The sequence below is a fragment of the Brachyhypopomus gauderio genome, chromosome 8, assembly GCF_052324685.1.
Source record: "Brachyhypopomus gauderio isolate BG-103 chromosome 8, BGAUD_0.2, whole genome shotgun sequence".
In the NCBI taxonomy this organism is placed as follows: domain Eukaryota; kingdom Metazoa; phylum Chordata; class Actinopteri; order Gymnotiformes; family Hypopomidae; genus Brachyhypopomus; species Brachyhypopomus gauderio.
The window spans coordinates 13,833,497-13,860,072 of record NC_135218.1 but is presented as its reverse complement, the minus strand read 5'-3'; the positions used below and the strand labels follow the sequence as shown (position 1 = coordinate 13,860,072).

The following is a 26,576-nucleotide window of genomic DNA, read 5'->3' as shown; positions in this document are numbered from 1 at the left end:
TAAGGTTTTGTGTCGTTTTGGCAGGTCTGTCAGACTGGGCAGCAAAGTGCTGACTTCAGTACTGCAGGATATTCCCAGCTTCGCGACAACGCTGTGCTTTAGCCCCACAGCCCTTCGCTCAGCAACTATACTGCGCTATCAGTGCCACAGATTTCTAACTGAAAGTGTACCTTACCTTCATTGAGGTAAAAAGTGTACAACCCCCCCCCCCCCCCCCCCCATAACTATATGTAGAATTTGAAGCATTTGTAAAGCCACTGAAATTCCGTTAAGGCCTGCACGGAACCCCTCCAACTGGTTTTGTCTTGCTATACTTAACAAAAGATTTTCAGTGAGGTCATCCATATGCAAAAAAAGAACACCAACCAAACCTGTACCTCATAGTACAGGACCTTTACAGTGAATATACAGCACTGTGCAAAAGTCTAAGGCCACCATTTGATTTGTATTAGCAAATCTGTATTTGTATGATCATATGCTATTATTTCTCAGTCTCATCTTACATATTTTGGGGAGTCTGTCCTGACATTTTCTGAAGATGTATATGTAGTCATGTATTATACTTGGGTTCTTTCAGCACTTCCCAGAGTTCTTAGGTCTTTTCCAGCAATGGCTCAAGTGTAAGTGAAGGTCAGACTGAGCACATGTCCCTGTGCCCTTTTAATCTGATATACAAAGTTACTTTTCTGGTTGTATTCTAATGAAGAGGCTGAGAAAAAAAATTCTATACGGTCGTTACCAGTGCTCTAATGGTGAAGACTTTATTACTGTAGGTTGAAATATTGATTATTGTGGGATAGATGACTACACAAAGATAGCACAGAGGTAGCAGTGACTGCATTCTCATAATTCACAAATACACCCCTCATTATAGTTTCTTCTGTACAAAGACATTCTGGTGCCTCCACTGTCTTCTTTTAGCAGAAGTGGATGCAGTAGTGGCTGGTCATTATACAGAAAAGGCTTTGTGTACAGTATTTGTACCTGTGGCACTTGTATTGTGCTGTTTAATGATGGCATTTGTGTGCATGTCATCTGTTCTCACCCTCTACTCAGCAGCACCAGTCAAGCGTAACCTACACAGTCAGCACAAGCTTCTTTGAAAGAAAATGTACCCAGAATGCCCTGCACTGCCAGGTGTATTTTATAGACGGCCCAGAAGTGTAATCAGTGTTCAGTGGAAGCTGAGGTCTACAAGTAATAATAATGGGACGAATGAGAAGTTATTGTAAGTCTTGTTCATGTTTTCAGTAATCTGAGTCGTGCTGCTCGTTACTGTGGATGAAGGATAAGAGCAAGATGAGCTTTTCTGTTTGAATGAAAGTAATCTGCTGCCTCACATAAGTGCATTAGTCATCTCAAAACAACCCTCACCTTTCTATTGCCATATAACAAGGCATTGGTTTCCAAACAATGTAAACGCATGTTTTATAATTACATTAAAGCCAACAATGTACTTTCAGTGTCATTATAGGCTTTGCTCTTAAAGATCATGAGCTACATGACAATGGAACTAGTTAAATGAACGTCAAAAGGCACTGAAGGAAGGTCCTGCCTAAGGAAGTTCTGAAATCACAAGGTAAATGTTTGTTTGTTTGAGCAGAAAATATAATAATTATAATAGTGTAAATGTAGACAAGAGGATTTGTCTGAGAAACAATTGAATCAAGTTAAGAAAGAAATGACTATAATGAAAGTATGTGAAGGACAAACCCGTCCAGTGACTGGTGACTCAATAACCAAGATGGTTGTTCCACTAATCCATATGCTTTTAGTTTTAGGCAAAAAGGGAGACTCCCACACCCAATTTTATGATCTAAGCGAATAGTTTAGTATTATCACTTTAATTCATAGTATCAATAATTACTCCTTAAAAATGAAAATACTCCTGTTATTAAAATGTTATAAGAAAGCCTGACAAATAATTTGGTATTTTCAAAGTTTATTGAAAAGGCCTTTTTCATTATGTAGTGTCAAAAAAGAAATAATGAAAAAGAAAGAAGTACTTCTATTCAAATGTGGCGCATAGTTCATGCCATTACAGTATTTTCCATTGGCTGCCATAAACACAGTACAACACAATTTAAGGTCTTCCTGGAAGTTCACAGAACGTGTAAAAAGCCAAAAGGCTGCACAGATGTTGCTAGATTCCCTCAAAACGTCTTTGCATGTCTCTCTCTCTCTCCCTCACACACACACACACACACACACACACACACACACACAATAATCTGTGGCCATCACTGCCCTCTCTGAGGATATGGACATACATCATGTCCAATCAGCGGAATATTCAGAGCTCCTCCATCCATGTAAAACTATCATACAGATCAGACATAACTACACCCCGATCTTACCAGCCACTTTTCAGTCATAACATAACCCCCACCCTTTAAGTAGAACAGAACAAAATCAGAATGCACTCGTCCATACATGAATATGAATCATTCATGTTCTAATGAACATACATGAACACAGAGGATTCCTCTAGACACACTAAAGTTGGCACTGGCAAAGCAGCGACTTCCTCACAAAGGCCATTGCAAGTAAATGGTGAAGGAGTAGCAATAAACCAAATAACGTCCTATTATTTCACGAGCTGCGAGTACAGCATCCAAAAGTCAATTAACAATTTTTTATCCCTGACCTAAATAAAATAAATCATTATCATTCCGCTTTAACCATCGTTCTGAATCCTTTACCCATGAATTTCTGTTCTGCTGCATATTGGAAAGTAGTGGCTTTAATATACACCACCAGTAAAAACACAACAGGTCTTACCAGCTCATTGCAGTGTTCTGTCTTAACCATTCTGAAGCTCTTTCCGGGCCTTATTATAAGAATACAATGATTCAGCTTAAGATGAAACTATGTTGTCACACTTAAGCCTCTTTGCAGCTCACGTGAAGAAACATTTGCGGTAAAATCAATTCAGTTATTTAAAACTAATGAGAAGATGCAGCTCCAACATGAGTCATTTCCACACCGGCCCCCAATGTCCAGCGTTCAGTTTACACTGCTTGAACTTGTGGAGTCTTAAATGCATTTATAGTTTCTCTATGGTCACAAGGCATTTACTGCCAACAATCTCCCCCTTACATACATGAATTGTGTGACCATAATTTTATAAAATAACTTTGCAAAAGTTTTACTAAGATTGTGAAGTTATGAACATAAAAATATACCATATTAAAAATAAAACTAATTCTCTTTAAAGAGGATCACACATTTTCATTAATTCTGAAGACACTAATGGAAGACCATTGTAGCCTGCTCACAAGACCATTTTAGCCTGCTCTTTCCTCTCTAAAACCGTGAGAAAAAAAGCGACTGTGAACATAACATGCTACTAACAACATCAAAAGAGATAAAGATTAGACACATACAGAGAGACACGCACATAAACAGACAGATAACACAGAAAAGCAAGATAACAGAAAACACTAAACACAGAGAACCCAATACCTGCCTCTCAGCTTTTACCCAAATGGCCAGACTCAAGCACTGGAGTTCTTATGTCTTTATTGATTTGCATAACCATAGGAATGAAGAATGTAATTTATCAGCATGTGGAAATTCCTTCAACAATGAATTCCACAACCTGACACAAGCTACTATACACAACTTAAAAATGACAAGTATGTACAGAAACACTGCAAAAAGGCCTGTCTAACTGCTGTTAGACGTGTGATCTAATGTGTGGAGTCAGCTTATAGCTGAAATCCACAGAGTAGAGAGACAGCGTCATGCTGAATCTGCTGGAAAGGCAGCTCGCTCTGCACTCAGCCAGGGAGAGGGCTTTGGCGCCCCCTTCTGGTGAGATGCCAGTCTGGTTCTGCCTGCACTAGACAGCTGGACTCGTTCCACAATTACCTGACCCGACGGCCAGTGCGGTCGCAGGCCGTTGCTCAACGAGGAAACCTTGGAGTGTGGCGCTTCTACGGACCACCGGAGCGTTCTGGTAACGGGCCTGGAGCAGTGGGCTTGAGGACAGAGACGGTGCTTCGCAGCCTCGTCACCTTTGTACTGCGGTCCTGGAGCTTAAGGCCACTTTCCCTCGACTGCCCCCGCGGCCGTAGGCTCCAGCCGGGCTCCTCTCGCTCAGCCCCCTCCCGCCCCGGTGGCGCTTGCCCTTAGCCTCCGGTTCAGAGTCGCTGAGCTCCAGGTCGGGGCAGTAGCCATCGCTTTCCTGGTACGCTCTGGCACCATCCGGTGGCCTGTCGGTGCCGGCCGGCTTGGCGCAGTTCGCCCGCTCTTTGCCGACGGCTTTGCGGGCGATCTTCTCGGCACTCCGCAGGTCCTCCGTAGTCCGTACCAGGCTGACAGTGGCTTCTTTGAAGGACCTACTGAAGTGTTCCATGGCTGACTTGTGGAACGTGGCCGGCTGACCTTTCCCCAAGTGCTCGTTGCCCGCCGCCTGCTCGGAGGGAGTCTGGCAGGACGTGTCTCTCTGCCCCACCGCTTTCTCCAAAATGCCATTAGACTTCAGGGGGCGGGGCTTGTCCTGCTCCGGTTTGCCCTTCCCGTTGGACGAATGGCCGTGGAGGGCGGCGTGCAAGGCCAGAGGCTTGCCGGTCGGTTTGAGGGGCAGCAGTGAGAGGTTGGGGCCTCCGGCGTCCCGCCGGGCTGCAGGGAGAAGGCCGTTGGTGCGCTCCTCCCTCCGAGCTCGGCCGTGGTGGAGCTGGGGCTTGCCCTGGCCCACACCCGCCCCGCTGAGGTCATAAACGTTGCTGCTGTTGTCCGGGCACAGTGGCCCGTTGCCGGATTTGGTGCTCGTCTTGCCGTTGCCCAACGACACTTTGGGCATTTTGAGCTTGAGGGTAATCCTGGGTGGAGTCCGGAAGAGCAGGTTCTCCACACTGGAGGACACCGGCAGACCTGCAGAACAAGCAGAGTTTTAACAGTGGCCTCAACACCAAAGAAGAGTATCAATCTTATATTTCAAGTTGCTGTTTTGTAATGATAATGTAAGATATGATAACCTATAACCAGTCATTCTATCACAGCATTGGTCATTTAAAAACACAAGCTGGTGGTGAAAATTATGTAAAGAATTTATTTTGAAAGCTTTTTAGGAAGTGTTTAGTACATTCTTGGTACAGCTAGTGACTGGCCTGAATTTATCATCTACATTAAATTTTCCCAGTTCATAACTTAAAATTTGTGCTGTTTCCACATTTAGGAGAATGCTTTATTCCTGCTTTATTTGAGGTTGGGTTAGGCTATTTTTCAGGAGAAATAGGAACGTTTGAGGGAACTGTTTGAGGTGCAGTAAAGCAGCAGTAATCTCAGGTCTACAGTCATACAGAGTGTCCGAGCAGTTCCCGCTGACCCCAGATGCCTGTTGTCCTGTCAGATCGCTTCCATCTGCTCACAGATTTAGGTTGCTAAGATACATCTGTCCCTGTGGCTATTGGCCTTTTCAATGTTAGTTTCTGTGTAGACTGGTTTGTCTGTGGTGTGTTGATTGCTGCTGATGTCTAAACTACTAACTGTGCAACAAATTGCCCCCTTGGGGGATAAAAGTTTACCTTGACCTTATGAGGAGAAAAAAAAACAACTTTAATTCTTTATTGCATTTTTGACCTATGGCTAGGGCGTTGTGTTTTAAGAAAGTTTAACTTTTAACTTTTTGTGGGGTCTGTGGGAGTGTGGACAAAGTACACCATTCTGTATTTTTGATTAGATATACAACTAAGAACTTTATCATGTAATTTTAAGATAACAAAATGCTTGAGGAAAGGTCCATGCATCAAAAAAGGTCCAGTGCAAATAAAAGTAATGGTGAGGTAACCATTCAGTCATGCACCACTACCAGCTACTGTGACACCACAACCATGTGAAACATACGATCTTGCATATCTATTACCTGCAGAAAGTTCTTGATTGACGAGTTTGACGTGAAGGTTAAAGATCTGCTCCTGGGCTTTGCTCTGAGATAGCTTCAGTTTTTCCCTCCGACTCACCATGTAGCACAGGTTTCTCACCTAAAAAAAAACCACACACACGTGAGATAGAAGGTCAGAGAGGGCGTAGGAAGAGGCCGAGCTGCACACGGGCCACGACGGGCCCTTGTGATGACGCAGCACCCACCCTCTCCAGATCCTGACGTAGGTGCATAAACATTCTCATGCGGGTGTGGATGCTGTCCTCCTGCGGCTGCAACAGGAGGTTCTCCTCGTCCTCTTTAGGTGGCACCAGGGCTTTGTTGAAGTTCGTCTTCCTCTTCAGTTTCCAGTATTGGTAGACGAAGTCCAGCAGGAGCAAGGGTAACCCAAGGTCCTGGGCCACCTCCTCGGGCTGCACCAGCCTGTAAAACTCCTCCTCTAGCTCCTGGAGCTTCTGCGCCCGCAAGCCCACCTTCTCGGTCTCGCTGGGGGGTTTGGGCCGGGCCGGGCTCAGACCCGGCTCGCCCGCTTTGGGCTTGCTGTGCTTCAGGCAGTAGGATTTGAACTTGACCTCGTCGCCCTCGTCCAAGATGGTCTTCATCTCCAGGCTGTGTTCGAAGGCGCAGGTGACGTGGAACGGAATGGTGCAGTTCTTCACTGAACACTGGAGAGGAAGGGTGGATTAGACACAGTTTCCTACACACATGCTAGAAACAGCCTGAACAGTCATGGCGCACCTATCAGTTCCTTATTTATACGGCAATACTAGACAGCAAAAACTCTTTTCTCTACTTTTCGCCTGTTACTCACGGTTCTTGCACAGACAACACGAAGCACCAACTCATCAGATCTCACCTGGATGCAAGCGCCGGTCTTCAGCTTGCAGAGGCTACAGATGAGAGACCAGCGACTGGGAGGAATGTGTGACACTTTGGTAATGGGTTCCATCCTCTCTGGACATGCGATGCTCACCTACACACACACACACACACACATATCTAAAGCCTAACGATACACAGAACCCAAATCTTTACGTGACCAGCCATGTCATGTGAGTGTTTAACCCCGGCAGTCTCATGTGGGAACCGTACCTCGGGTATCCAGAGGGCACAGCTCACATGTGCCCACTTTGTGCCCGCTCGCGTGGCTTTCATAGCCCCTCCCTTTTTGGGGCACAGAATGCACTGCGGGTCGATGCCAAGCACACACGTTCGGCACAGCCAGTTGCCATCTGGAACTTTCACTATGCCATAGCAAGCCTAGAAACCAAAGACAGCACATCAAGGACATGCATGTTACTCCTGCACCAAGAAAGGGCTGCTGGGTGGCGGGAACTGCTGCTGGCTCCCTAGAACTGGCGAACCTTACAAGTTCAGCATCCCTGCTGCAGAAACAAAGGTTGACAGACAGCGTATAAACAACACGGACCACATCCTTTGTTTGCACATTTCAGTTCTTGCTTTAAGAGCATCTCTGACAATGAACTCTTTCAGTATATCTACACAGTGCAGAGGGATTATCAGACAGATCTGTTTAAGTCATCAAGCGTTGATATTTTTTCATTTTATGAATGTGCTGGTTCTTCAGCATCACTCTACCCTTTCTTCCTGCACGTCAGCTACCCAACGAATGCTGGCAGTGCCCCACACTTCACAAGCACCTCTTAGGGTCTAGTTCCAGACCAGCATGTTTATGGGGCCAGACCGTCACCGAAAACAACACTAAACGTGTGTGAGTGAGATAAGGAGCAACATACAAGCAGGCAGAGGAGGTGCTGTTGTGTTTCTATATTACGCTAAACAACATCTCACCTGGTCAAAGGAACAGGACATGCTGGGTTTTTCCTTTCCTAAAACACGCTCTAAGGTTTCCGTCTCCCCCCCCGCGGGACCCACTGTGGCCCCTCCCTCGACTCTCACCTGGTGCACGCAGATGTTGCACTTGTCACAGAAGACCATGTCGTTGCCCTCCTCGCTGTCAGGAGAGCGGCACACGTCACAGATGACATCCTCGTCGTATTCGATGCCCAGACCTTCCTCCGTCTCTATGGCATGGTTCATGTTGTCATGGCACTTCCTCTCCAGAGCCTCCATCACACGCTCCATGGTTAACTCATCCATGGCTCCTTCCCCTGACACACACAGATCAGATGTACTCCTTAAATAAGTCAAATGCAGGAAACAATCGAGTAAACCGCTGGATAATTACAGGCTCCGCCTCCACTGACTCATACCAGTGCTGCACGACTACATCAGAACCGATAGCCTAATTGCGGTAACTGATACCAACGTTTTTCTTTAGTTATCTAGACTTAAATTTCCTTCATTGGTACAGCTTACCTTAGTTGCACTTCAAACATGTTTTGCACACGTCTGTTGGAATGCATTCACAGCACTCTTTTTTTAATACGAGCAAGATTAGCCAATAGTGGATGTTTAAAACACACACACATAAGGACAGACTGCTGCATGGGCCCTCACCCATCTGAGCCAGCTCCATGTTGAGTTCTTGCAGCCAGTGCAGGTCCATATCGTCCAGGTCGTATCGGCACATGGCCTCGGCCAGCTCCTTGATGTTCAAGTACCCGGTCTCGGTCGAGTCCTGACTCCAACACTGGATGTATTTCCGCTGTCTGGAGAACAGGACCTCCTTTGGCTTCTCCGTCATGATCCTGCACGAGTGCAGAAAAGCAGTTTAGTGCTGATGGAATTAACGCTGCTGGAATGGCACATAAAACAAAAAATATGACCAAGCTTACGATGTAAAGGGTGGAAGGGGAGGCAGTTATGCTGCGAGTTTTGCGTGCCGAGCAAACTATGCACCAAGGGCCGAAAGAAAACCAAAAACAGGAGACAGCAAGGCGGCGGAGAGAAGAGCGAGAGCGAGAGACTAACCTGACGGAGGGCTGGGGGATGGTGTCGGGACTGGCTGGTACCTGCACACCCTTCTCCCACTCCTGTCTCCACGTGTCAGCCAGCAGGTAGTAGTCCTCCGCAGAGATGTGGTGCGAGTCTGGCAGCTTCATGGCGCTGATCAGGTCTTTTCTGAACACCTGCGACACACAGGACCATCACGTGATTTTCACAGCGAGAAGCTTCGTTCACATGTGCACTTGAAGTCTGAAGGACTTGGGTTCAGAAAACCCTGTGAGCCTAGTTTCTTCTGCAGTCGTTAAAGCTAACAATATCAGCATTCATTTGAAATTGTATATTCAGATTGTCAGGGCCAAAGCAGTATTGCTGCATTATAGAATTACAGTAGTACTGCATGAGAGAATGACACACCGTGGCACTACTGAACATTACAGTCAACACTGCTCTAGCGGTTACCATGCCAACAGAGCTTCTGAATTTGAAAACCCACACCCTTGTTCAGTGTGCTGCACCTGCGGAGGACACACTTACCTCGGCGGGCTTCTTGTGTGCGGAGGCGGGCGTTCCGGGTTTGCTTCCATACCTGTTTGATGAGAATGAGGTGGAGGGACCTGTGTGTTGGTGTAAGAAAAATAGAAATATAAATATACCACAGCCATTAACACCGCATCTCTCTCATACAAATATAATATATAGCAGAATATAGAATATAGCAGTTTCTCTAGTAACTTGTGTTGATATAGGATTGTGTTAAGACATATACACAAGCATACACATAGACACATGCTCTGTCTCTAACTATGAAGATTTAGGCATAAGAACTTACTTTCATTGTCTGAACTGTCACTACTGCTTGAGGTCCTGAGTCGTTTCATCCTGATGTATCCTGAGGGAGGGAGGGATGGATAAGAGCATGAACAAGCCAAACATAAATTTGTGTATTTGAGACTTAAATACACACTTGCCAAATACTTGAATCTTTTTTATCTTTTTGATTCACCTACATGGTTTTCATATTATTTGCAGAAGGTGCCTTATTTCTAATGTTGATGTGAAATTAAAGATAATATTAGGATAATTGCAGTGTCATTCAACAACTTGTTGTTTTTCAAGTAATTGTGGGAAAATACAATATGTTGATATTTTGGATCCACATTGTTATTAGTCAATAACAGGTGATTCAGCCTATTGGGCACTTACCATCAATTTCAAGTCGCAGCGCATGCTAGTGTATTCCTCTAATCTGCTCCAGTCTTCCAACTCTCATCCCTGTGAACCAATGAAGGGACAGGCCTTAAAGAGGGCGTGGTGGGCTGGGATTAGGGAGACACACACACACACACACACACACACACACACACACACACACACACACACAGGCGGCGTACAGATTTAGCATGCCTCAGTGCTACTTGAGAGGCCCCCTTAAACAAATAATTCTGAGCCCAGCACACGATCACGTAAACATCCACGCCGCACCAGTGCTAACGAGACTGCACCGCCTAAAAGGTTTTACTGCATCCATTTTCAGCACAACTGTAAGTGTTGATCCAGCTTACAGGAAGTAGCCCACGTTTCCCACGAGGGAGGCGGCACCACTCACATCAGTATGCACGTACATGCACCATGTTCTGCAGCATCGTAAACCCTGTACAGGGTGTAAAACCTTCTGGATATTTCCATCTCTGTACTTCTGCAGAAGAACTTCATGATATCGACAACATACTATACGGCGCACCCCTAATTTGCAGATACCAATATTATAGCATTATTGTTCTTGGTCTTCATTTTTATGCATAGGAAACATACCTGCAAATTTTACAATAAACATCTGAAATGCAACCACCTCATAGTGAGGTTTGTAGGCAGTGGTGGCTGGGGTAGGATTCTCTCCATTATGGTACTTTGTTCAGGTGGGTTATTTGTTGTCAGTCCTGGCCTGACCCGATCCTGTGCGTATTCCCCCATTTACTCTGAGCTTTTTAGCAGCGATTCTATAAATACCATAGACAGGAAGCAGCAGGAGAGGACCTCAAAATGGAACCTGCCTGGCTTGCAGTGTACCAACCCAGACGTCAATGGTGCCCAGAGGGGAACACATACACGCACTATGCCCAAAGGCGCAGCATTACACATCATTACAACACCGAGAGACAGAGGCAAACGGAAGGAGGCAACAGAGAAAAGGCATTTCTACACAGCTGCCATTTTATCCATTTCAGGATGATGTGCGGTACTGAAACCAACTTCAGCTTTTTGTGGAAGAACTCTGCACGGACGGGTGATGGCCTAGTGCTGGATAATAGGAGGCTTGAATATCCGCAAGATATTCCAAAAGAGCAAGCACTACATGTGCTGCAGTGAACTGGTAGATGTCTCTTATGGCTTCATGGATGGCTTGGTACTGTCAGTAACGTGTCTATGCTTAAACGGAGGAAAGATGCCAACAGCATCAGCCATTAGAAATGCACACAGCTATTCTCATGCTTAATAAACTATTAGACTACTTAGGCTAATTCCTGTTTTTGCTGGAATTCATTTAAGTGCAAGCACAATCTGAAATGTAAGAACTAGTTTTGACATGTCTAACTCAAAATGTGTTATAAGGTACACCCTAACAGGACCACATTTATCACACACTGATTGCCCTTGAGCAAGGCACCTAACCACAACTACTCACCGGGCTAGGGCTGCCCACCGCTCTGGGCACGTGTGCACCACAGCTCCCAAGTAATCACTAGTATGTGTATCACTGCACAGATGGGTAAATGCAGAGGACAAATTTCGATTGGGGTGAAAATCACAAATGACAAATTTGGCCCATTTACATTTAGATTCTGCTCCATTCACCTTTATGCCAATATATATGCACATATCTTTGGTTAAGCTGTGACAGGAAGTGAAACTAGCCTATTATTAGACTCTTCATATTATGGTTGTACAATATTTCATGTCATTAAGCAGTAAATATCTACCACAAAACCAGCACAACAGTAACAAAATTTGGGGAATAAGTGAATGGAGAATGCAACAGTACCAGTCAATAAGTACATTTTATGGTGAATGTGTGCCAAGCGCCCACTGCATTAAACTATTCACATGGTGACAGATTTGTTTTGTCACACAGTAGGTCACGGCAAACTTCAGTGCGAGACTTCAGTGATCACGGCTCATGTTACACTGCGTCACTGCACTGTGTGACTTAAATGCAGAATATAATGGAATCATCTGATAACTGTGACAACTGGCTTATGATCTATATTTACACAAACGTCATATAATAAAGAAAAACCATTTTGAACCTTACGTAACTCAACTGAATAATATGTGCAGTTTGAAATGTCTTTTAGGATGATCATCTTAAATATAATGTTTTTCACATTGTTAAAACCGGTGGGTCAAATAACAATTATTATGGTTAGATCCATACTGTAGACACGGTCCAATTCCCATCAGTCCCATCTTAGGCAATAATATATGCAGTGGATAGAGAACACAGTACATTAAACCAATGAACTGTCCTAAAGTAGTATGCAAGAAAGACCTGACAACACACACGTGACCGTAACAAGGGTGCCCGTGGCCTCTAGTGCTCAGAGGAGCACCTGGCCCTCACACAAGCCCTGGGCCAATGCTCCAGCTCAGTGGCCCCCTTTACAACAAAGTGACCTGTGGCCTGGGAAGGGAGTTGTGAACACTTTCTGATTCATTTAAAGGAGGCAGTCTGTTTGAAACAATAGCCTTAGAAAGGGAGCACCTAAAAGAAGGCCAGAATCAATTTATTTTTAATTAAGAGAGATAGTTGAAAAGTTTACTAGCCGAGACCAGTATCTACACATGTGCAGCCCTATGCAAACAAAAGAGCGGAGGTTCATTTAGGAGTACTAATGTCATAACAGGAGACCAGCAAAATAACTTTAAAACATTACATCTACAGAGCCACCACAAATGACTAACAGTGTAGTAGATAAGCAATCCGAGCACAAACCTCTCCAACAACCTATTGCTTTACATCTAGCACTTCTCAAATTATTCATTTCAGTCGCAACAGTGGTAGGCCTGCATTATAATGCAAAAGATCAGAGCAGGCTGAAGCACAAGAGCTCTCTCCATCCCCCCATGGAGGAAAACAAAAGGCCCTGTCCCACCACACCAGGCCATTTTACCCATTCAACGTGGTAGAACTAGTGGCTACAGCCAGCCTGTGTATCCAAGTCTGCAATGGGGCAGAAGTCCGCTGGAGTGGCCGGCAAAGGCTCTTCATGAGCTTACAAACGCCTGAGGACACAAAGAAACCAGTGAGAGGTCGGCTACAGGCGTTTATCCTACCGTGCTGACAAGTTTTCATACAACTCGTTACTACTGCTACTTTGTGATACAGTGCAGATACAACTTTCTCATTTGAAACATGCAGAAAAGCACTTAAAAGTTGACTAGATATCTGGGCTAAAAAAAAATATATGTCCACTGAGGAAAAGTCCTTCCCTTTAACCACAGCCCGGGAGTCCGCACCGATGGCGGAAGAGGGAGGGGTGAACGACACGTTTTCAGGGAGGACATATCTAGCTAGCTGCCGAAATTATTTCAAAACTACTTCCTTTACAGTGTAGACTTGCTTCACTTCTACATCCCCCCATTACCTCATCTGCTACCACACGAATCTTTAAGATCAGATTTGGCAACCTCTTAATCGTGTCCCATCCCAACAAAATAAGACTTCCCAAATGTTTCCCATATTAAACTATAAACGTGAAACGTACTTTTGGGGAAATAAAAACTTTTTGTTTTTTAGAGAACATGCAAAAAAGCATGAAAAGCATACTAAAAGTTTATTTCGTATTATAGTGGGATAACTTTAGGTTTAGTCTGAACACATGACAGCGTTAGCCACGATATCTAGCTGGCAAGCGACGTTGCCAGATCCGCGATTACTGTTACTAAACGTGACTAATATTTGCCAACTTGTTTAACGGAGTTTGTCTAATGAAGTCGGTCAAATCGTTACCGAACCGGGACAGTAGACCTGGGTTAGTCACTCGCTTTGCTATTAAGACAGCTAACAAATCTAACAAGATAGTCTCAGCAAATGTGTGCAGCAAATCATTTAATATAAAGCGACCAGCCACGTTACACGGCAATATCCACCCCCAGTACCACTCGATCATATAGCAGGAGGCCATGAGGTCGTGAAACGCAGAATATTCCTGAATATCGTTGTGTGCGTCCCGGGATTAGAGACACGGCCTTGGCGCCAAACCCCGGCCGCCCTACACCACGACGCCTGCAGCCTTCAAGCGGCAAGAGCAAAGACACACCGGCCGATATCCCACGTCCAACGTGTGCATTAAAACCTGTTCGTCTCAGAATCTAAAAAAGGAGACACATAAAAGCTCGTCCGGACAGCTAAAGGGGGCACCGACCGCGGCCATATGCCGAGTGTAGGCAGCAGGCCCCGCCGCCTGGATACGCGCTCAGCCCTCGGAAGACACGAGCAGTATTGTTCGCGCAGCCTTACCTCCGACACGAAAACAACTCTAGTCACCCCCCGCTTGAAGCGGACGACGGCTACCGCGCAAGTCTCCTCAGATTAATGTTCCGGGTGAAGCGCAGATAAAAATGTATTACGCTCGGTTTTAGTTTGGTATTTTTGTGCCTTTTTTTCTGTTATACGCTGTCAATATCCCAAAGCTGCAATCTGCTTTCCACCACGGCACAACAGTCCTATTGTACAGCCTTGGTCGCTGGGTCCTAAACTCCGCCTTTTCCGTGGCCATCCTGGAAGAGCCCATGCTGTTCACCGTCCACTTTTGTAAATGGATATTGTAGATATCAGCACAGCAAGTACAAGGACCCGGTCATCAAATTTTGTAGAATGTGGCATATGAAACCAAGAGTCGTGCCAGTAGTGGGGAAGGGGGGGACTAAAGTGTTTAGATGGTCTCCTGTAGCTGGTAATCCATCAGTAACAGAACTGGAGAAGATCACACTTATGGTCACTATAGTTTACAATAGGTGCTTCAGTAAATCAGTTTGATCTTTAGTGAAATCTGGATTTACCCCATACTGCTGCATCATCTTGCAAAATCCAATGAATAAATAATAATAATGTGTGCCTGTGGTTTCTGAATAACAAGTGTCTCAAATCATGCAACATGAGAAATATTTTAACAAAACAACATACTGATAAATCACAGTTTACATTTATTTCTACAAAACTGCATTTTACAATTAAGAACCATTCAAAAAGTACAAAATTACATTGTGAGGCATTCATCTACCTTGTACAAATAAAATTAGTTGCTTTTTGTCACAGGACTAAAACTGTGCTCTTACAACATTGATACAAAAATAGAGGGGTGTAATAAATGACAAACACCTCTGAATAGTACATTCAGTGAAATTTGATTAACAATAAAATCAACCTCAGATTCTTTTTAAAGTATTTCATAAAAAACATAGGTGAAAACAATTGTCCAAACTTGGGCAGATTATAAACAGTCCAAGCAAGAATGCAACATAATCTGTCCATAAAAAATAATATGTATGAAAAAGAAGTGAATAATGGTTTCAAAACCATGCTAATATTTCATAGAAAGAAACGGAGGCTCTTATGACAGGTACAGTTCCTGATTTTTAAAACAATCGCATTGTCCTCAGCAAAGACTATGTACATAAATTGATAAGCTACACAAGTATGCATTCTGAAAATGTACACAAGCTAAGGATATACTATATACTTTCCAGTTAAATCTCCCTGGACAATGTCTATATATTATTTAACATTCATTCAGCATAATTGACAATAGCCAAAGTAACTTTCAGTTATATATTCTGAAAACCAGGTTCTTTATGTTTTTTTTTTTTTTTTTTTTACATTGTCTCTAGAAATCTTTCGCATTCTTTCAGATTTGACATGATAGTTTACAATCACAGTAAAATAACATACACAATTCAAAAACATCTAGTTCTCCAAAATATTTAGCAGCGCTAATAGATAGTGGTTCAAACACCCTACAAAACCTGGTAGGACACTGCTGGGTCTGCATCCAGCTCATTACATTACTAGATAAAAAAAAAAAACATAACTTTCAACACTGAGATATGTTTTCATTAGCTTCACAACCCCATTTGCATGTCAGCAAAATTGAAAAAGTTGTCAACATCACGTGAAGCTGAATTTTTATTCTCAGAAACAAATACCTGTGAAAGAAGAACACACAAAGGTGGGAAGAAAAGACAAAGGAGATTGTTAGTTTAGCATAATGAATTGTATGCAAATACCCTGAAGGCAGCACTCGTCCTGCGGTTACCATTGTTCCGCTGAAAATCTCACTGGCAATGGTTCTACAAGCCTCCACCACTCCATCTCCATTCAGCTCAAGGGCAACCACAGGACCTGCCGAAACAGAGATCATCCATCAGAAAAAGGCTAAATCAGCCAATGAAACACAGATCACTCCTCTCAACCACTGTGCTTTCAGTCGCCTATTTTCACAGACCTTCTGTTAAAAGAAAAGCAATATTAAAAATACCTAGGAGGTATAAAACTGTACAAGCCATTTATATTATGTTTTTATTACTTTCTCACTTACTACTCGGTTACACCCTAAGTAAAGACGGTCCCTGCTCCCTGGGACGATCTCTTTACTGGGCTGCTGAACTAAGGTTTAGGCCAAAGAAGCACATGACCAAAGAGGTACAAATGAGCAATAGGGGAAATATCAACAGTAAACGGATTTGACTATATCATAAATGCAAGTTACTATAAATTAAACAGAAGGAGAAATGTATAAACAAAAAAAAACAATCATTAGGATCTGTTACAATCTATATAATCAACTGCAACACTTGTTGCACAGATCACTTGTAGCCAACATGCCTATTACTGTATCCAGAAAGTTGACTGTTCACATTCTTTGGCAAGTAATGCATAGTGGTTGACACCATGACTAAACCTCTAGCTTCCTGTGTTGTATATTGAACTTCACAGTAAGAAGGATATGAGAAAAAAAGACTCATATTAGGAGAACTCCAGCACCAAATACAAAAATGGCCTTTGTAAGTACTAAAAAGAAAACAAGGGTTAATGTTTTAATAAATAAATATATCCTAGTATAGTCAACATATGTTGTTATGGCTCATGACCTGCACTGCACTAACATCACAGTGGCAAAATATTACTTCAGATATTTCAACTGTGTAGTTGAAGAAACAAAAAAAGGTCCATCTGTATGGATGTGTGTCCAGAGTGGCATGGCTTCCTTTATTCACAGCCTAATAATCTATTAATAATTGGACTAATAACTAAATATAAAATGTAATTTCTCAACAACTGAAAATCTTCAGTTGTAATATGATGCAATGTAATAATACATTAGTTGCCAAAGGCATTTAACTCCTATTTAAAGTATTTTAATCACTGTAGTGATGTTGACTGATAATTTTGGGTAATAAGCTGCATCTATGCCTGCACTGTTATCCTCACCAAGGATCCTAACAATGGCACACAGGACACTTAAGATCACCCCTTTCATTACCAAAATGAGAAACAGGACACCATGGCCTACCACCTTACAGCCCTCACATACACACGCATCTGTGGGCTGCAGGGACTATGCTGAAGTTCATGCTTCAAAGCAGAGAGATTTCCAAACAGTCTTGAAATTATTATTTTCTGGCTAGGTTGGTTGAGCTGGGAGGCAGAATATCAGAATGATGTGGGCTAATCAGCTTGCTATAGCCTTCGTTTACCCAAGGATAGCCAATATTAGGTATCATTCACAAAGTTATGAAATTAATGTTTTCTGGCTGATTTAGCAGCTTATCTGAACAGGTTACTTCCACAACGTTTATGTTTTTCAACAAATACTCGTTAAATATTAAAAACTCACACCCAAGTGAACTCTGACATTCCCTGTTCCTTGTTGCTCTCGCAGCCAGATGAACTCACCCAGGCATCTTCATAAGAAATGCAATGACTAATGGCATTAAACTTTCATGTCAATTTCCTGAATAGTAATAAACTGCTCTTTACTACTTCCTGCTGGGTTTCAAGTGCCTTTCAAACTCAGTGTTTTCATTCCCTGTGGTTTGGACTCTCCCTTCAAATGTCAGAATCCCATGTGTAGTCCTCTTTGCTGAGAAGTACTAGGGCAACTGGCATGAACCTTTTATCTAGAAGAGATCAGTGGGATTTACCTAGGACACGTGATTCTTGTTGTTATGTTAACATAAAGTGACCTCCCCCCTCACAAAACTGTATACTTCGATATTTAATGTTAAGACCACAGGAAAGAGAGCTCTCTAAATGGGACTTACCCTTTGTGGTCCACTCTGTGAGGTCCTCTGCATTGTTTTGGAAGACTCTGGTTACATCTTCAGGACGCATGGCTACTTCTTTGGTTTGGATAAGTGTAAAACCCTTTGAAGTGGCCTACATTTAGACAGATATTGAGGACACACATTATTACAACAAATGTCTAGAAAATTATGAGAGTACAAATTTTAAAAGTGTCTTATCAAGAGTATTTTATTATTTATGCCCTTGTCACCAGCGTCTTGACATTAGCATTGCTTTCAATTTTCTCATATATTATATTTCTCATAATATATATTAACATTTGAGAGATGTTAATATACATTGGTTAGACTATATACTCATAGAAAAACTGACATTCTATGATATAGAATGATTTCTACATAATAAAACCTAGTGGGTTTTTAATGGGTCATTTCTACTTTCAGTAACACTAAAAGTATTTAAGAATAGCACTTGATGTTCCACTTGCTAGAGCTTCCTGTTGTCAGTGAAGAGCCAGTCAAAACAGAACATCTGATGAACATTTAACCTGACCTACTTCCCTGACCTCACGCAACAATCTAGCCTTCACTGGAATAGATTGGGCTGCGTAATGACACTGTTAACGCACAACATATCTGAATAGAGTTGGGGTACTTCCTTCTTTCTACAGGGTGGAGTAACTAGAGGAAACGGATTTCATTTCCTGTTATAGTCGTTTTTAGTAACATTTGTAATTGCATGACAAATCGTTGTTTGTCCCTCATACCTTAGGTGTGAAATTTAGCATCAAGTTCAGGCTGTTCTTACCTCATCAATGAGCTTCCGAGCATTGGCCGTGGTGTAGTCTCCAGCGAAGAATACGAAGAGGCAGGACTCCTCACTCTCCTTACGCCTCCCACCTTTGGTCAATGGCACAATACTCCGGTTGCCTTCAGTAGAAACGCGAACAGACCTGAACTCCGACTCGGTGTCAGGGAGAGGCACATGCTCCGACACCACAGTGTCCTCGGGCAGCAGAGTCCAGTTGGTCTCCTCAGAGACTGGTGTGAAGTCATGTATGTTGCTCCAGTTATTGTTAAAGATGCTAAGACCTGCATCCTTGAAATGGAAGGCCAGCTCAGGGTAATAGTACTGGAAGCAGCCAAACTTCATGCCAGTGGAGGACTCAATAATGGGTTGTGTGGCACAACACAGAAAGATGTCCATTTTCTTGCAATCCCTCGTGCGGAACTGTTGGCAGGCCACCACACACTTAATGTCTTTGCAGTCTCTGAAAAAAACACTGCCTTTTACTGGACCAAGCACTATGCAACAGTTTACACAGTCGTCAATGGTCACTGTTGCCGAGTGGTCAAACACATAGATGTTGCAGTTCTCACATTCCTGTATAACAAACTGCTGTCCATTCAGTTTTCCTGGCAGTCGTCCCACTGTGGCATCCTTTATACCCGTCAGCATGAAGTCTTTGGGATCGACCTGCACGAAAGGAATTAGTAACAGGAGTTAGTGGTGTTTACTCTTTAATTCAAACATCTAGTTTTGCAGGGATGTTTAACTGAAGCCAGGAGCCTATTTTGTAGCGTGGCCCCGTTTCAACATTATAAAACATGTATAATAAAGATGCCACGCAAGAATAGCAAATGTACGTGCGCCAGACATTTAGCCAACAGCTTTAATGTGAAAATATAATGAGAAACCAAGCAGCATTCCGCATCCAAATCTAAATGACTCCTTCATGTCCGTCGTTTGTCGGTGACTACAACGTTCAATGTGTTAATCCGTCGCATAACTAGGTAATATTATCAGGGATGCCTGCCATGAACTAGATATCCATGCGAACTGCCTTTAAACCGATAGGAAACTGCACACGATCTGATGTGTCTGAGGTGTGGCGACACGACAGCACGCAGACTAACAGCACCGACCGTAACGTTAGTCGACGCGAATCGAAAGAAACAGTTTTAAAGGTTGACACAGCTAGCACGGACATCATTAACCGCACTGATCTCATACTCGATTAGTGATCGACCAGTTGTGACAAACACGGTTCTCGTCTTAAACGTGCCAGACACGGACGACTAGCCGTAATACCGATTTTGCTCAACCCTACCATCCCACCGTTGAAACGATTAACCAGCCGTTTAATTCGGAAACAAACGTATCTCATTAATTAGCTTATGGAGTGGCTAGATATAGCCAGCTAACGTTATCCGTACCTTCTCCCGTTTGTCCCAGCTGTATTGCTTCGAGGTTTCTTGGTTACTAACGTTGCTGGACTCATTATTACTCGCATTGATATTGTCTGCAGACAGAGCGGATTCCTTGTCAGATTTTCTCCTGGACTTAGAAAAAAAGCAACCCATGTTTGGAGTAGGCTATCACCTGTCCGCACAGCACTGAGGCGGTAGTGTTTTTCGCCTAATGTAAACGGAACACCCAGCTCCTCGAGTAAGACCTGCACGTCTTAGAAACGCTCCCGTGTTTTCTCTGTCGATCTAACAAATCGCCAAACGTACGCGAGCTTCCCGCTTCCTACCAATGAGAGGGAACCAATCACCGCACGCCCTTCGCTACTGTGATCTTTCCAAGGGATCTACCCTGTCGCTCTTTGAAGATTCGAAGGATCGCCGAAGAGATCCACGAGCGTCGGATCTTACTTGTGATACATTTATTAGGCGAATCCTATAAGGGATATTTCACCACCTAACCTGTTAGTATCAAAGCAAGCGTAACTTTTTATCAATATGGCAAAGAGATTAAATATATCTGATGAAATTGACTGTCACCTGAAGCGAGTATCGTACATTTAGTTTTAATGTCTGGTAGTTCGTGTGAAATAAACGAGTATTCTTTTTGTTTAGTAGGCCTACGAAGTTATCGTGTTGATTGAGTGTGATCATTGCTGTATAATCACATGGACCTCCCAATATTTTAAGAAGAGATCATATATTTGTCTCCATAAAAATGGTGGCAACTCAAAGGAAATTTCTGAGTAAAATCTGATGAAGTTCCAATTCTGAACAACAACTTCGTACGTTGCTCTTGAAAAATAAAGATTCAGCAGAAGAGAATGGTTTTGGGTCTGAAAACCGATGACTCCTCATTTCATTTGTTGAAAGGGAAGCGGGACACCATGCAAAGGAAATAAAGATGTCCTGTTTGTGCCCAGGAGTGTGACAGCTAATCCACGAGCTTCAGAGTTAGATGTCACATTATTTATAGAGCAATGAAAAAACCTGTTGTCATCTATTGTTTGGATCTGACGAGAGATGTGTGCATTTTAAAGTGGCTCCACGGGCAACGTACATTGGAATGAGGAAACTACAGTGAGATTTAAGTAAGATACAGATCCTGTAGCATGCATTGGTCGGTTTCTGTTTAAATGTATATATAAAAAACACTTGTATTTTGATGAATGCTCAAAAACGAACGAACTAACTCACTAAATATATATATAAACCTTGAGTGTCAGTGTAGGAGCCCACAGTAAAGTGGTAATGAGCTCAGGCTCCACACGTCGGCGCCATGAGGCTTTAAAAAGGTTGAGCTAGGGACGAAGTCTTGTTTTCCTTGGTGCTATCTTTACATAGTACCATCACAACCACCACGGAGCCGACAGACTTGTCCGACTAGCATCCTCTATTATGGAGAAAGCCATCGCACCAAAGCCATGGAGATATCTTCTAACGAGCAGACCAGTGTTTCCAACTTTGATTTTCATTTTAAGCCAGACGTGTGGGATAAATGCAGATGACGGCGGCATGGAGGAACTCGCCACTGAGAAGGAGGCTGAGGAAAGTCATCGTCAGGACAGCGTTAATTTGCTCACGTTTATTTTGCTACTGACACTGACCATTTTAACCATATGGCTTTTCAAGCACAGAAGAGTCCGCTTCCTCCACGAAACTGGCTTGGCTATGATATATGGTAAGAAATGAGCTTGCAGACAAGCGAAAAGGCATTACACATCATGTAAAAGCAGAAAGCTCTGGTTTGAATGAGCCTGCCTAGCCTGCTAGCTGCACGAGCTCTAGTTCTAGCGTACGTTCAGGCGACGACTCAAACGAAATGACACGAAAACGTCCCACATTTTCCTTTTTAGTTGGTGGTACTGTTTCCGTATTGTTTAGTCATTTCAATTCCGTTTGCTCTTTGACACTTTGTATCTACATGGTTCGAAGGTCTTGGCTGAATTCTAGAAGGTACCACTGGAGTAGATACAGTGTAACTTCACACAGTTCAGCATCCCCTTCAACTCGTGCATCACGTTGGGCTTAATGTATCGTGTTAATTTTTTTCTGTGTATTAGACGGTGTGAAGATGATGAATACGTTTTATATACGTTGTGTGACTCGCCCAAAGTACGCCTGTGCTTATCAGGACTGATCTCTTTTAGGGTAAAACTCCAGACTATGCTCTATCTAGCCCAAGGTATGGAACACCCCTGTAATTCAGCATGGAAGAATGTTGTCCAGCAAAACATGGCCAGCTCGGCTTTAAAACGAATAATACCACATGTTTGTCAAGGTTATACATGTTGTCTTTGAGACGGCCTCTGGAAAAAAGTAGGAGTTAAAGATAAGATTGTGGTACTCTGACGTGTTACACAGTGTGTGTGTGTGTGTGTGTGTGTGTGTGTGTGTGTGTTTGTGTGTTTTGGACCTTTGATGCAGCTGGACCTCAGACATTCAAATCAGACATAAAATTAGCACAAAATTAACCCATTGAAACCCTGTTTTTGAGTCCAACACCAGTTTTACCAGAGCTTCCCATACCTTAACCACTGCCCTATTGCAAAGGCCCCAAGGGGGACTCTGTGGTTAGTGCCTGGACCGAACCTAGCAAGAATGTTTCATGTGTGAAATTCAAATGTGATTATAGTGATGCAGATGTCATTTCAATTTCAGGGTGCAAGGTAATGTGCCTAATATGAAGAGAAGAGCCACAATGATCTTTACAGTTTAGCCTGTTGTATTCCACACTGATGAGCTAGGGTAGACGTTCTCATCTTTTCAGCCTTTGATTACGATGCCAGCATTGGCTGACACTACCACTGCACCATTATTTACCTAAAAGGGGGAAGACATACTTTGCTGACTCAAGAAATAAATCTTAACCTTCCCTTGTATTATAAGGGTTTCTTTACTCTCTCTCTCTCTCACACACACACACACACACACACACACACACACACAGCTGCACATTTTGAAACATGAAGTTTCATGCTAATTATATTGAAATCACTCTGAAGATCTTTAATGATAAATATTATTTTTGCATAATGAAAATGATTCACATTTGGCAATTTTCTCACAGATAATTCACTATTTCAGCATGGATGATCATTTAAAGGATGTGGCAGCATAGCAGCGTAGCAGTTGTCGACAGCCAGGTGAACCGGTGAGGTGTGTTGCTGTGATTTGGATTCCCTTCGGGATGATCTGACTGCCATCCTGTTGTCAAACCAGTCTTTCTTCGGAGCTTGTTAATAAAGCAGGCTATGTGTGGTAGCATTGCAGTCTCCCGGTCGCTAGCAGAGACAGTGGCTCACGGGTTGTTCTAAACTCCATGATGTGTGGGACATGGCAGATTCTGCCAAGCTCCTGTAAATGACACGGGCACATTCGGGAAGACTGGAGCATTGTGATGAATACTGCTACTCCTGCTCTAATAAACCTCATTCTCAACTGTGTAGGTTTGGCGTGAGGGCGGGCTTTGACTTTAGCCACTCCCACTGTGCTGTGAATCGAGGAGGAGGCTGCACTAGGTTTGGTTTCGTAACCAAGTATGATTGCTATTAGTTTAGTTATTTCATCTCCGTAATTGCTACCAGGGGAGGCAGGGCTAGGTAGAGAAAGGAGAGTTCCAGACCAAAGGTTTAGTGATGTACTGTAATACTGCGGCAGACAAAAACAGATGGAAGTTCTATAAAGTATGCCAGTCCCTGAGTGAATGAAAGCTCTGCTGATAAGTTCTGCTCAGTCAGGCAGATGACGTTGTTCTACAGATAACTTTAGATCTGACTTCGTGCCGCCCATGTTTTTGCTGAATTGTTTATTGCTGTAATTGTGATGTCAGCAAATTCAGTCCCATAAAAAATCCTAAAATAAGTAATCTTTGCACTGCAATAGTTTGTTTATACCACAAACGTGTGACGGCTCGTGGTAGAAATCCCTTACGTCGATGGTGGCCATGCACATGTTACAGTTGTTGTTGGTTTGGTGGTGTTGCGCTTCTAAGGTCTGATGCGCATAGTGTATATAATCACAGTAGTATTTACGTTTCTTTGACCCATTCCAAAACACATAAATGGATCTGGATGAACAGACATGCCTGTCCAGTCACATTTGGGATTGATGAGCACAGAACCCACTCATTGTGCATTTTGCTCTGTACGGTTTTGATCTTCTGCTTAGTTTCAGGCCTTCGTATGTCTCACCTCAGGCCGCATTGGGCTTAAGTTATATATATATATATATATATATATATATATATATATATATATATATTAAGGACTTCCTCCACAGGGACGTTTGATCGCCTACCTGACCACAGACGCTCCTGTGGGCTATGGAGGGACTTTCTGCTCTGTCTCGTGCCACTGTCTCTGCCTGACACGTGACAGAAAAGAGCCTGTGGAAGTCTGTGCACCTCTGTGGTCTGCACCTCTGTGGTCTGCACCTCTTGGTGCACTGGCTGTGTTCCCTAATGCGGAGAGGCCAGCGTGAGGGCTAAGCTGCATTAGCTGGAGAGTGGGCAGACTGTGTCCAAGGTCAGCGCCTGCCTGCTTGGCTCTGGGTGTGCTCCTGGGGCTAACCCAATTAGTAACGCTCCCCTCATGCTGATTTAAGCCCAGCACGTCACGGAGTGTTCACTGTAGGCACCACCAGCATTCAGCCTCCGACTGCGTTTTGGGACGTGTAGTACACGTGTGCACACACACACACACACACACACACACACACACACACCTAATACAGTTGTACATTTGACTGTAGACTGGTGCTTATGTGAATATGAGCTGCTTCACCCTAGGGTTAGGCTGGAAACCCTATGAACAACTGCTTCCTTCCCCTGTCTCATCATCACAAGGGATGTACGTGTACTTTTCCTTAACTGTAGCGTTAATGCCAAGAGCTTGGTGTGTTTTGGCCATGTGTTCAGCGACGTTTTGCAGTTCTCTTCTTCTAGGTGAAGGTGTTCGTGGTCTTGAAGGTCTGTGAACATGTGTATGTGCTCTGAATGGAAATCTGAAGCTCTGCTGGGTTCTCCTCACTCCACATGGCAGAAGCTCATTAGTATGGAGATGCTCTCCAACAGATTTGTCACAGCAGGCAAATGCACTCATGAAGCACCCTGGCTGAGAATAGGTGGTGTGTTTGTATGTGTGTATCTATGCACATATGTGTGAGGGCGAGAGAGAAAGAGGAACAGGCAGATTAAAAACTCATTACTGTTTTGGAAATAACAATGCAGTGAAAAAACTGACATTTTCTGTAAAGAAAAATAATAATGCTACTAATATCTTTATACTAATATGAAGAAAAAAACTTACAAAATTTTAAAATCTTAACTTGAAATATCTGTTCAAAAAATGTAGAGGCCTCTCAGACATTTACTGAATTTCAACTTACCATATTCATGATTACAGTTAAGAAAGCTCAACTTTGAACAGATTTGGCTGTTTAGATCTTTGTCTGGATTCATACACTTTGAACTTTAATCTTGGTTTAATAAATATTGTGCAACATTGGGTTGATGGTAACTGTACTTTTATAGAAGTGTATGGTTGTTGATTTTAATATTAGGTGAACTGAATGTTGTGCCACATGTATGAACCTTTTTGTTAATTGACTGACTCCCATCATCCCAAAAGGGGAGTGTATGTAGATGTGTGTGTGTGTGTGGGGGGGGTTCCTCACCCCACCCGTGTGTTGGGGGGGTTCCTCACCCCCACCCTGTGTGTTTGCAGGTCTCCTGGTGGGTGTGATCCTGCGCTATGGCATCCCCTCCACCAGCTACCACAACAAGACTCCCCCCAGCTGCACCCTGCAGGATCGGCCGGTCAGCACGCTGCTGCTCAACGTCAGCGGCAAGTTCTTCGAGTACACCCTGAAGGGCGAGATCAACAGCCGAGAGATTCATAATGTGGAGCAGAACGACATGCTCCGCAAGGTACACACACACACACACACACACACACACACACACACCAGCGCACACACCAGACACCCAACCTCTAAACTAATTAAATGGACAAACTGCAGCATCTTTGCTGTTGTCATTTTTAGCTGAATTATTTATTGTCTCTATTGACGGGCCTAATTCGTACTTGACTGCAGGTATAGATTCGATCCATGAACTTTCCATCCTCTTTTTGCTGTTGCAGGTCACCTTTGACCCAGAGGTGTTCTTCAACATCTTGCTACCGCCCATCATTTTCCATGCTGGATACAGCCTTAAAAAGGTAGGCTTGGGTCACGGGGGCGGGGCCACCGTAGCGCGGTAACGGCA

At 43.4% G+C, this 26,576-nt stretch overlaps 3 protein-coding genes across 9 annotated transcripts in view; 1 reads left to right on the top strand and 2 right to left on the bottom strand.

Moving 5' to 3' along the window:
* Positions 1 to 3,505: 3,505 nt before the first annotated feature.
* jade3 (jade family PHD finger 3) lies at positions 3,506 to 14,518 on the bottom strand. 5 transcript variants are annotated; one of them, XM_077014738.1, is made up of 14 exons: positions 14,277 to 14,518; positions 12,928 to 13,039; positions 11,442 to 11,513; positions 9,962 to 10,030; positions 9,588 to 9,647; positions 9,293 to 9,372; positions 8,783 to 8,940; positions 8,369 to 8,559; positions 7,808 to 8,019; positions 6,980 to 7,147; positions 6,744 to 6,860; positions 6,094 to 6,552; positions 5,870 to 5,987; positions 3,506 to 4,878 (listed from the first exon to the last, which is right to left on the bottom strand). In XM_077014738.1, the coding sequence occupies exons 5-14, from the start codon at positions 9,634 to 9,636 to the stop codon at positions 4,016 to 4,018; spliced, it is 2,415 nt and encodes an 804-aa protein (XP_076870853.1). In that variant the 5' UTR covers positions 9,637 to 9,647; positions 9,962 to 10,030; positions 11,442 to 11,513; positions 12,928 to 13,039; positions 14,277 to 14,518; the 3' UTR covers positions 3,506 to 4,015. The 5 variants fall into 5 exon arrangements, with proteins under 5 accessions (XP_076870853.1, XP_076870852.1, XP_076870851.1 ...); XM_077014737.1 differs by lacking the exon at positions 11,442 to 11,513; XM_077014736.1 differs by lacking the exons at positions 11,442 to 11,513; positions 12,928 to 13,039 and having other exon boundaries at positions 9,962 to 10,074.
* A 427-nt stretch (positions 14,519 to 14,945) lies between these two features.
* On the bottom strand, positions 14,946 to 20,599 carry rp2 (RP2 activator of ARL3 GTPase). Its single transcript, XM_077014733.1, has 5 exons — positions 20,279 to 20,599; positions 18,870 to 19,538; positions 18,080 to 18,194; positions 16,072 to 16,157; positions 14,946 to 15,961 (listed from the first exon to the last, which is right to left on the bottom strand). Exons 1-5 carry the CDS (start codon positions 20,423 to 20,425, stop codon positions 15,878 to 15,880), a joined length of 1,101 nt encoding a protein of 366 aa, XP_076870848.1. The 5' UTR covers positions 20,426 to 20,599; the 3' UTR covers positions 14,946 to 15,877.
* A 627-nt stretch (positions 20,600 to 21,226) lies between these two features.
* Positions 21,227 to 26,576, top strand: part of slc9a7 (solute carrier family 9 member 7) — a 34,171-nt gene continuing 28,821 nt past the window's right edge. For 2 of the 3 annotated variants that reach the window (XM_077014730.1, XM_077014729.1), the window contains exons 1-3: positions 21,227 to 21,989; positions 26,035 to 26,237; positions 26,452 to 26,529. In XM_077014730.1, coding sequence (XP_076870845.1) covers positions 21,707 to 21,989; positions 26,035 to 26,237; positions 26,452 to 26,529 — 564 coding nt within the window. In that variant the 5' untranslated portion in view covers positions 21,227 to 21,706. The remainder of the gene's footprint in view (positions 21,990 to 26,034; positions 26,238 to 26,451; positions 26,530 to 26,576) is intronic. The other variant, XM_077014731.1, reaches the window with a different exon arrangement.

Excerpts from the sequence above, each read along its gene's own strand:
- jade3 (XM_077014738.1), bottom strand. The coding sequence starts at position 9,636 with ATGAAACGACTCAGGACCTCAAGCAGTAGTGACAGTTCAGACAATGAA. Across the intron at positions 8,560-8,782 it reads ATCCCCCAGCCCTCCGTCAG|GATCATGACGGAGAAGCCAA; the intron begins GTTAGTCTCTCG and ends GCACTCGTGCAG. Across the intron at positions 8,020-8,368 it reads CATGGAGCTGGCTCAGATGG|GGGAAGGAGCCATGGATGAG; the intron begins GTGAGGGCCCAT and ends TGTGTGTGTCAG.
- rp2 (XM_077014733.1), bottom strand. The coding sequence starts at position 20,425 with ATGGGTTGCTTTTTTTCTAAGTCCAGGAGAAAATCTGACAAGGAATCC. Across the intron at positions 19,539-20,278 it reads GCTGGGACAAACGGGAGAAG|GTCGATCCCAAAGACTTCAT; the intron begins GTACGGATAACG and ends CCTTTCGTGCAG. Across the intron at positions 16,158-18,079 it reads CACAGAGTGGACCACAAAGG|GTCCTGTGGTTGCCCTTGAG; the intron begins GTAAGTCCCATT and ends CTGTTTCGGCAG.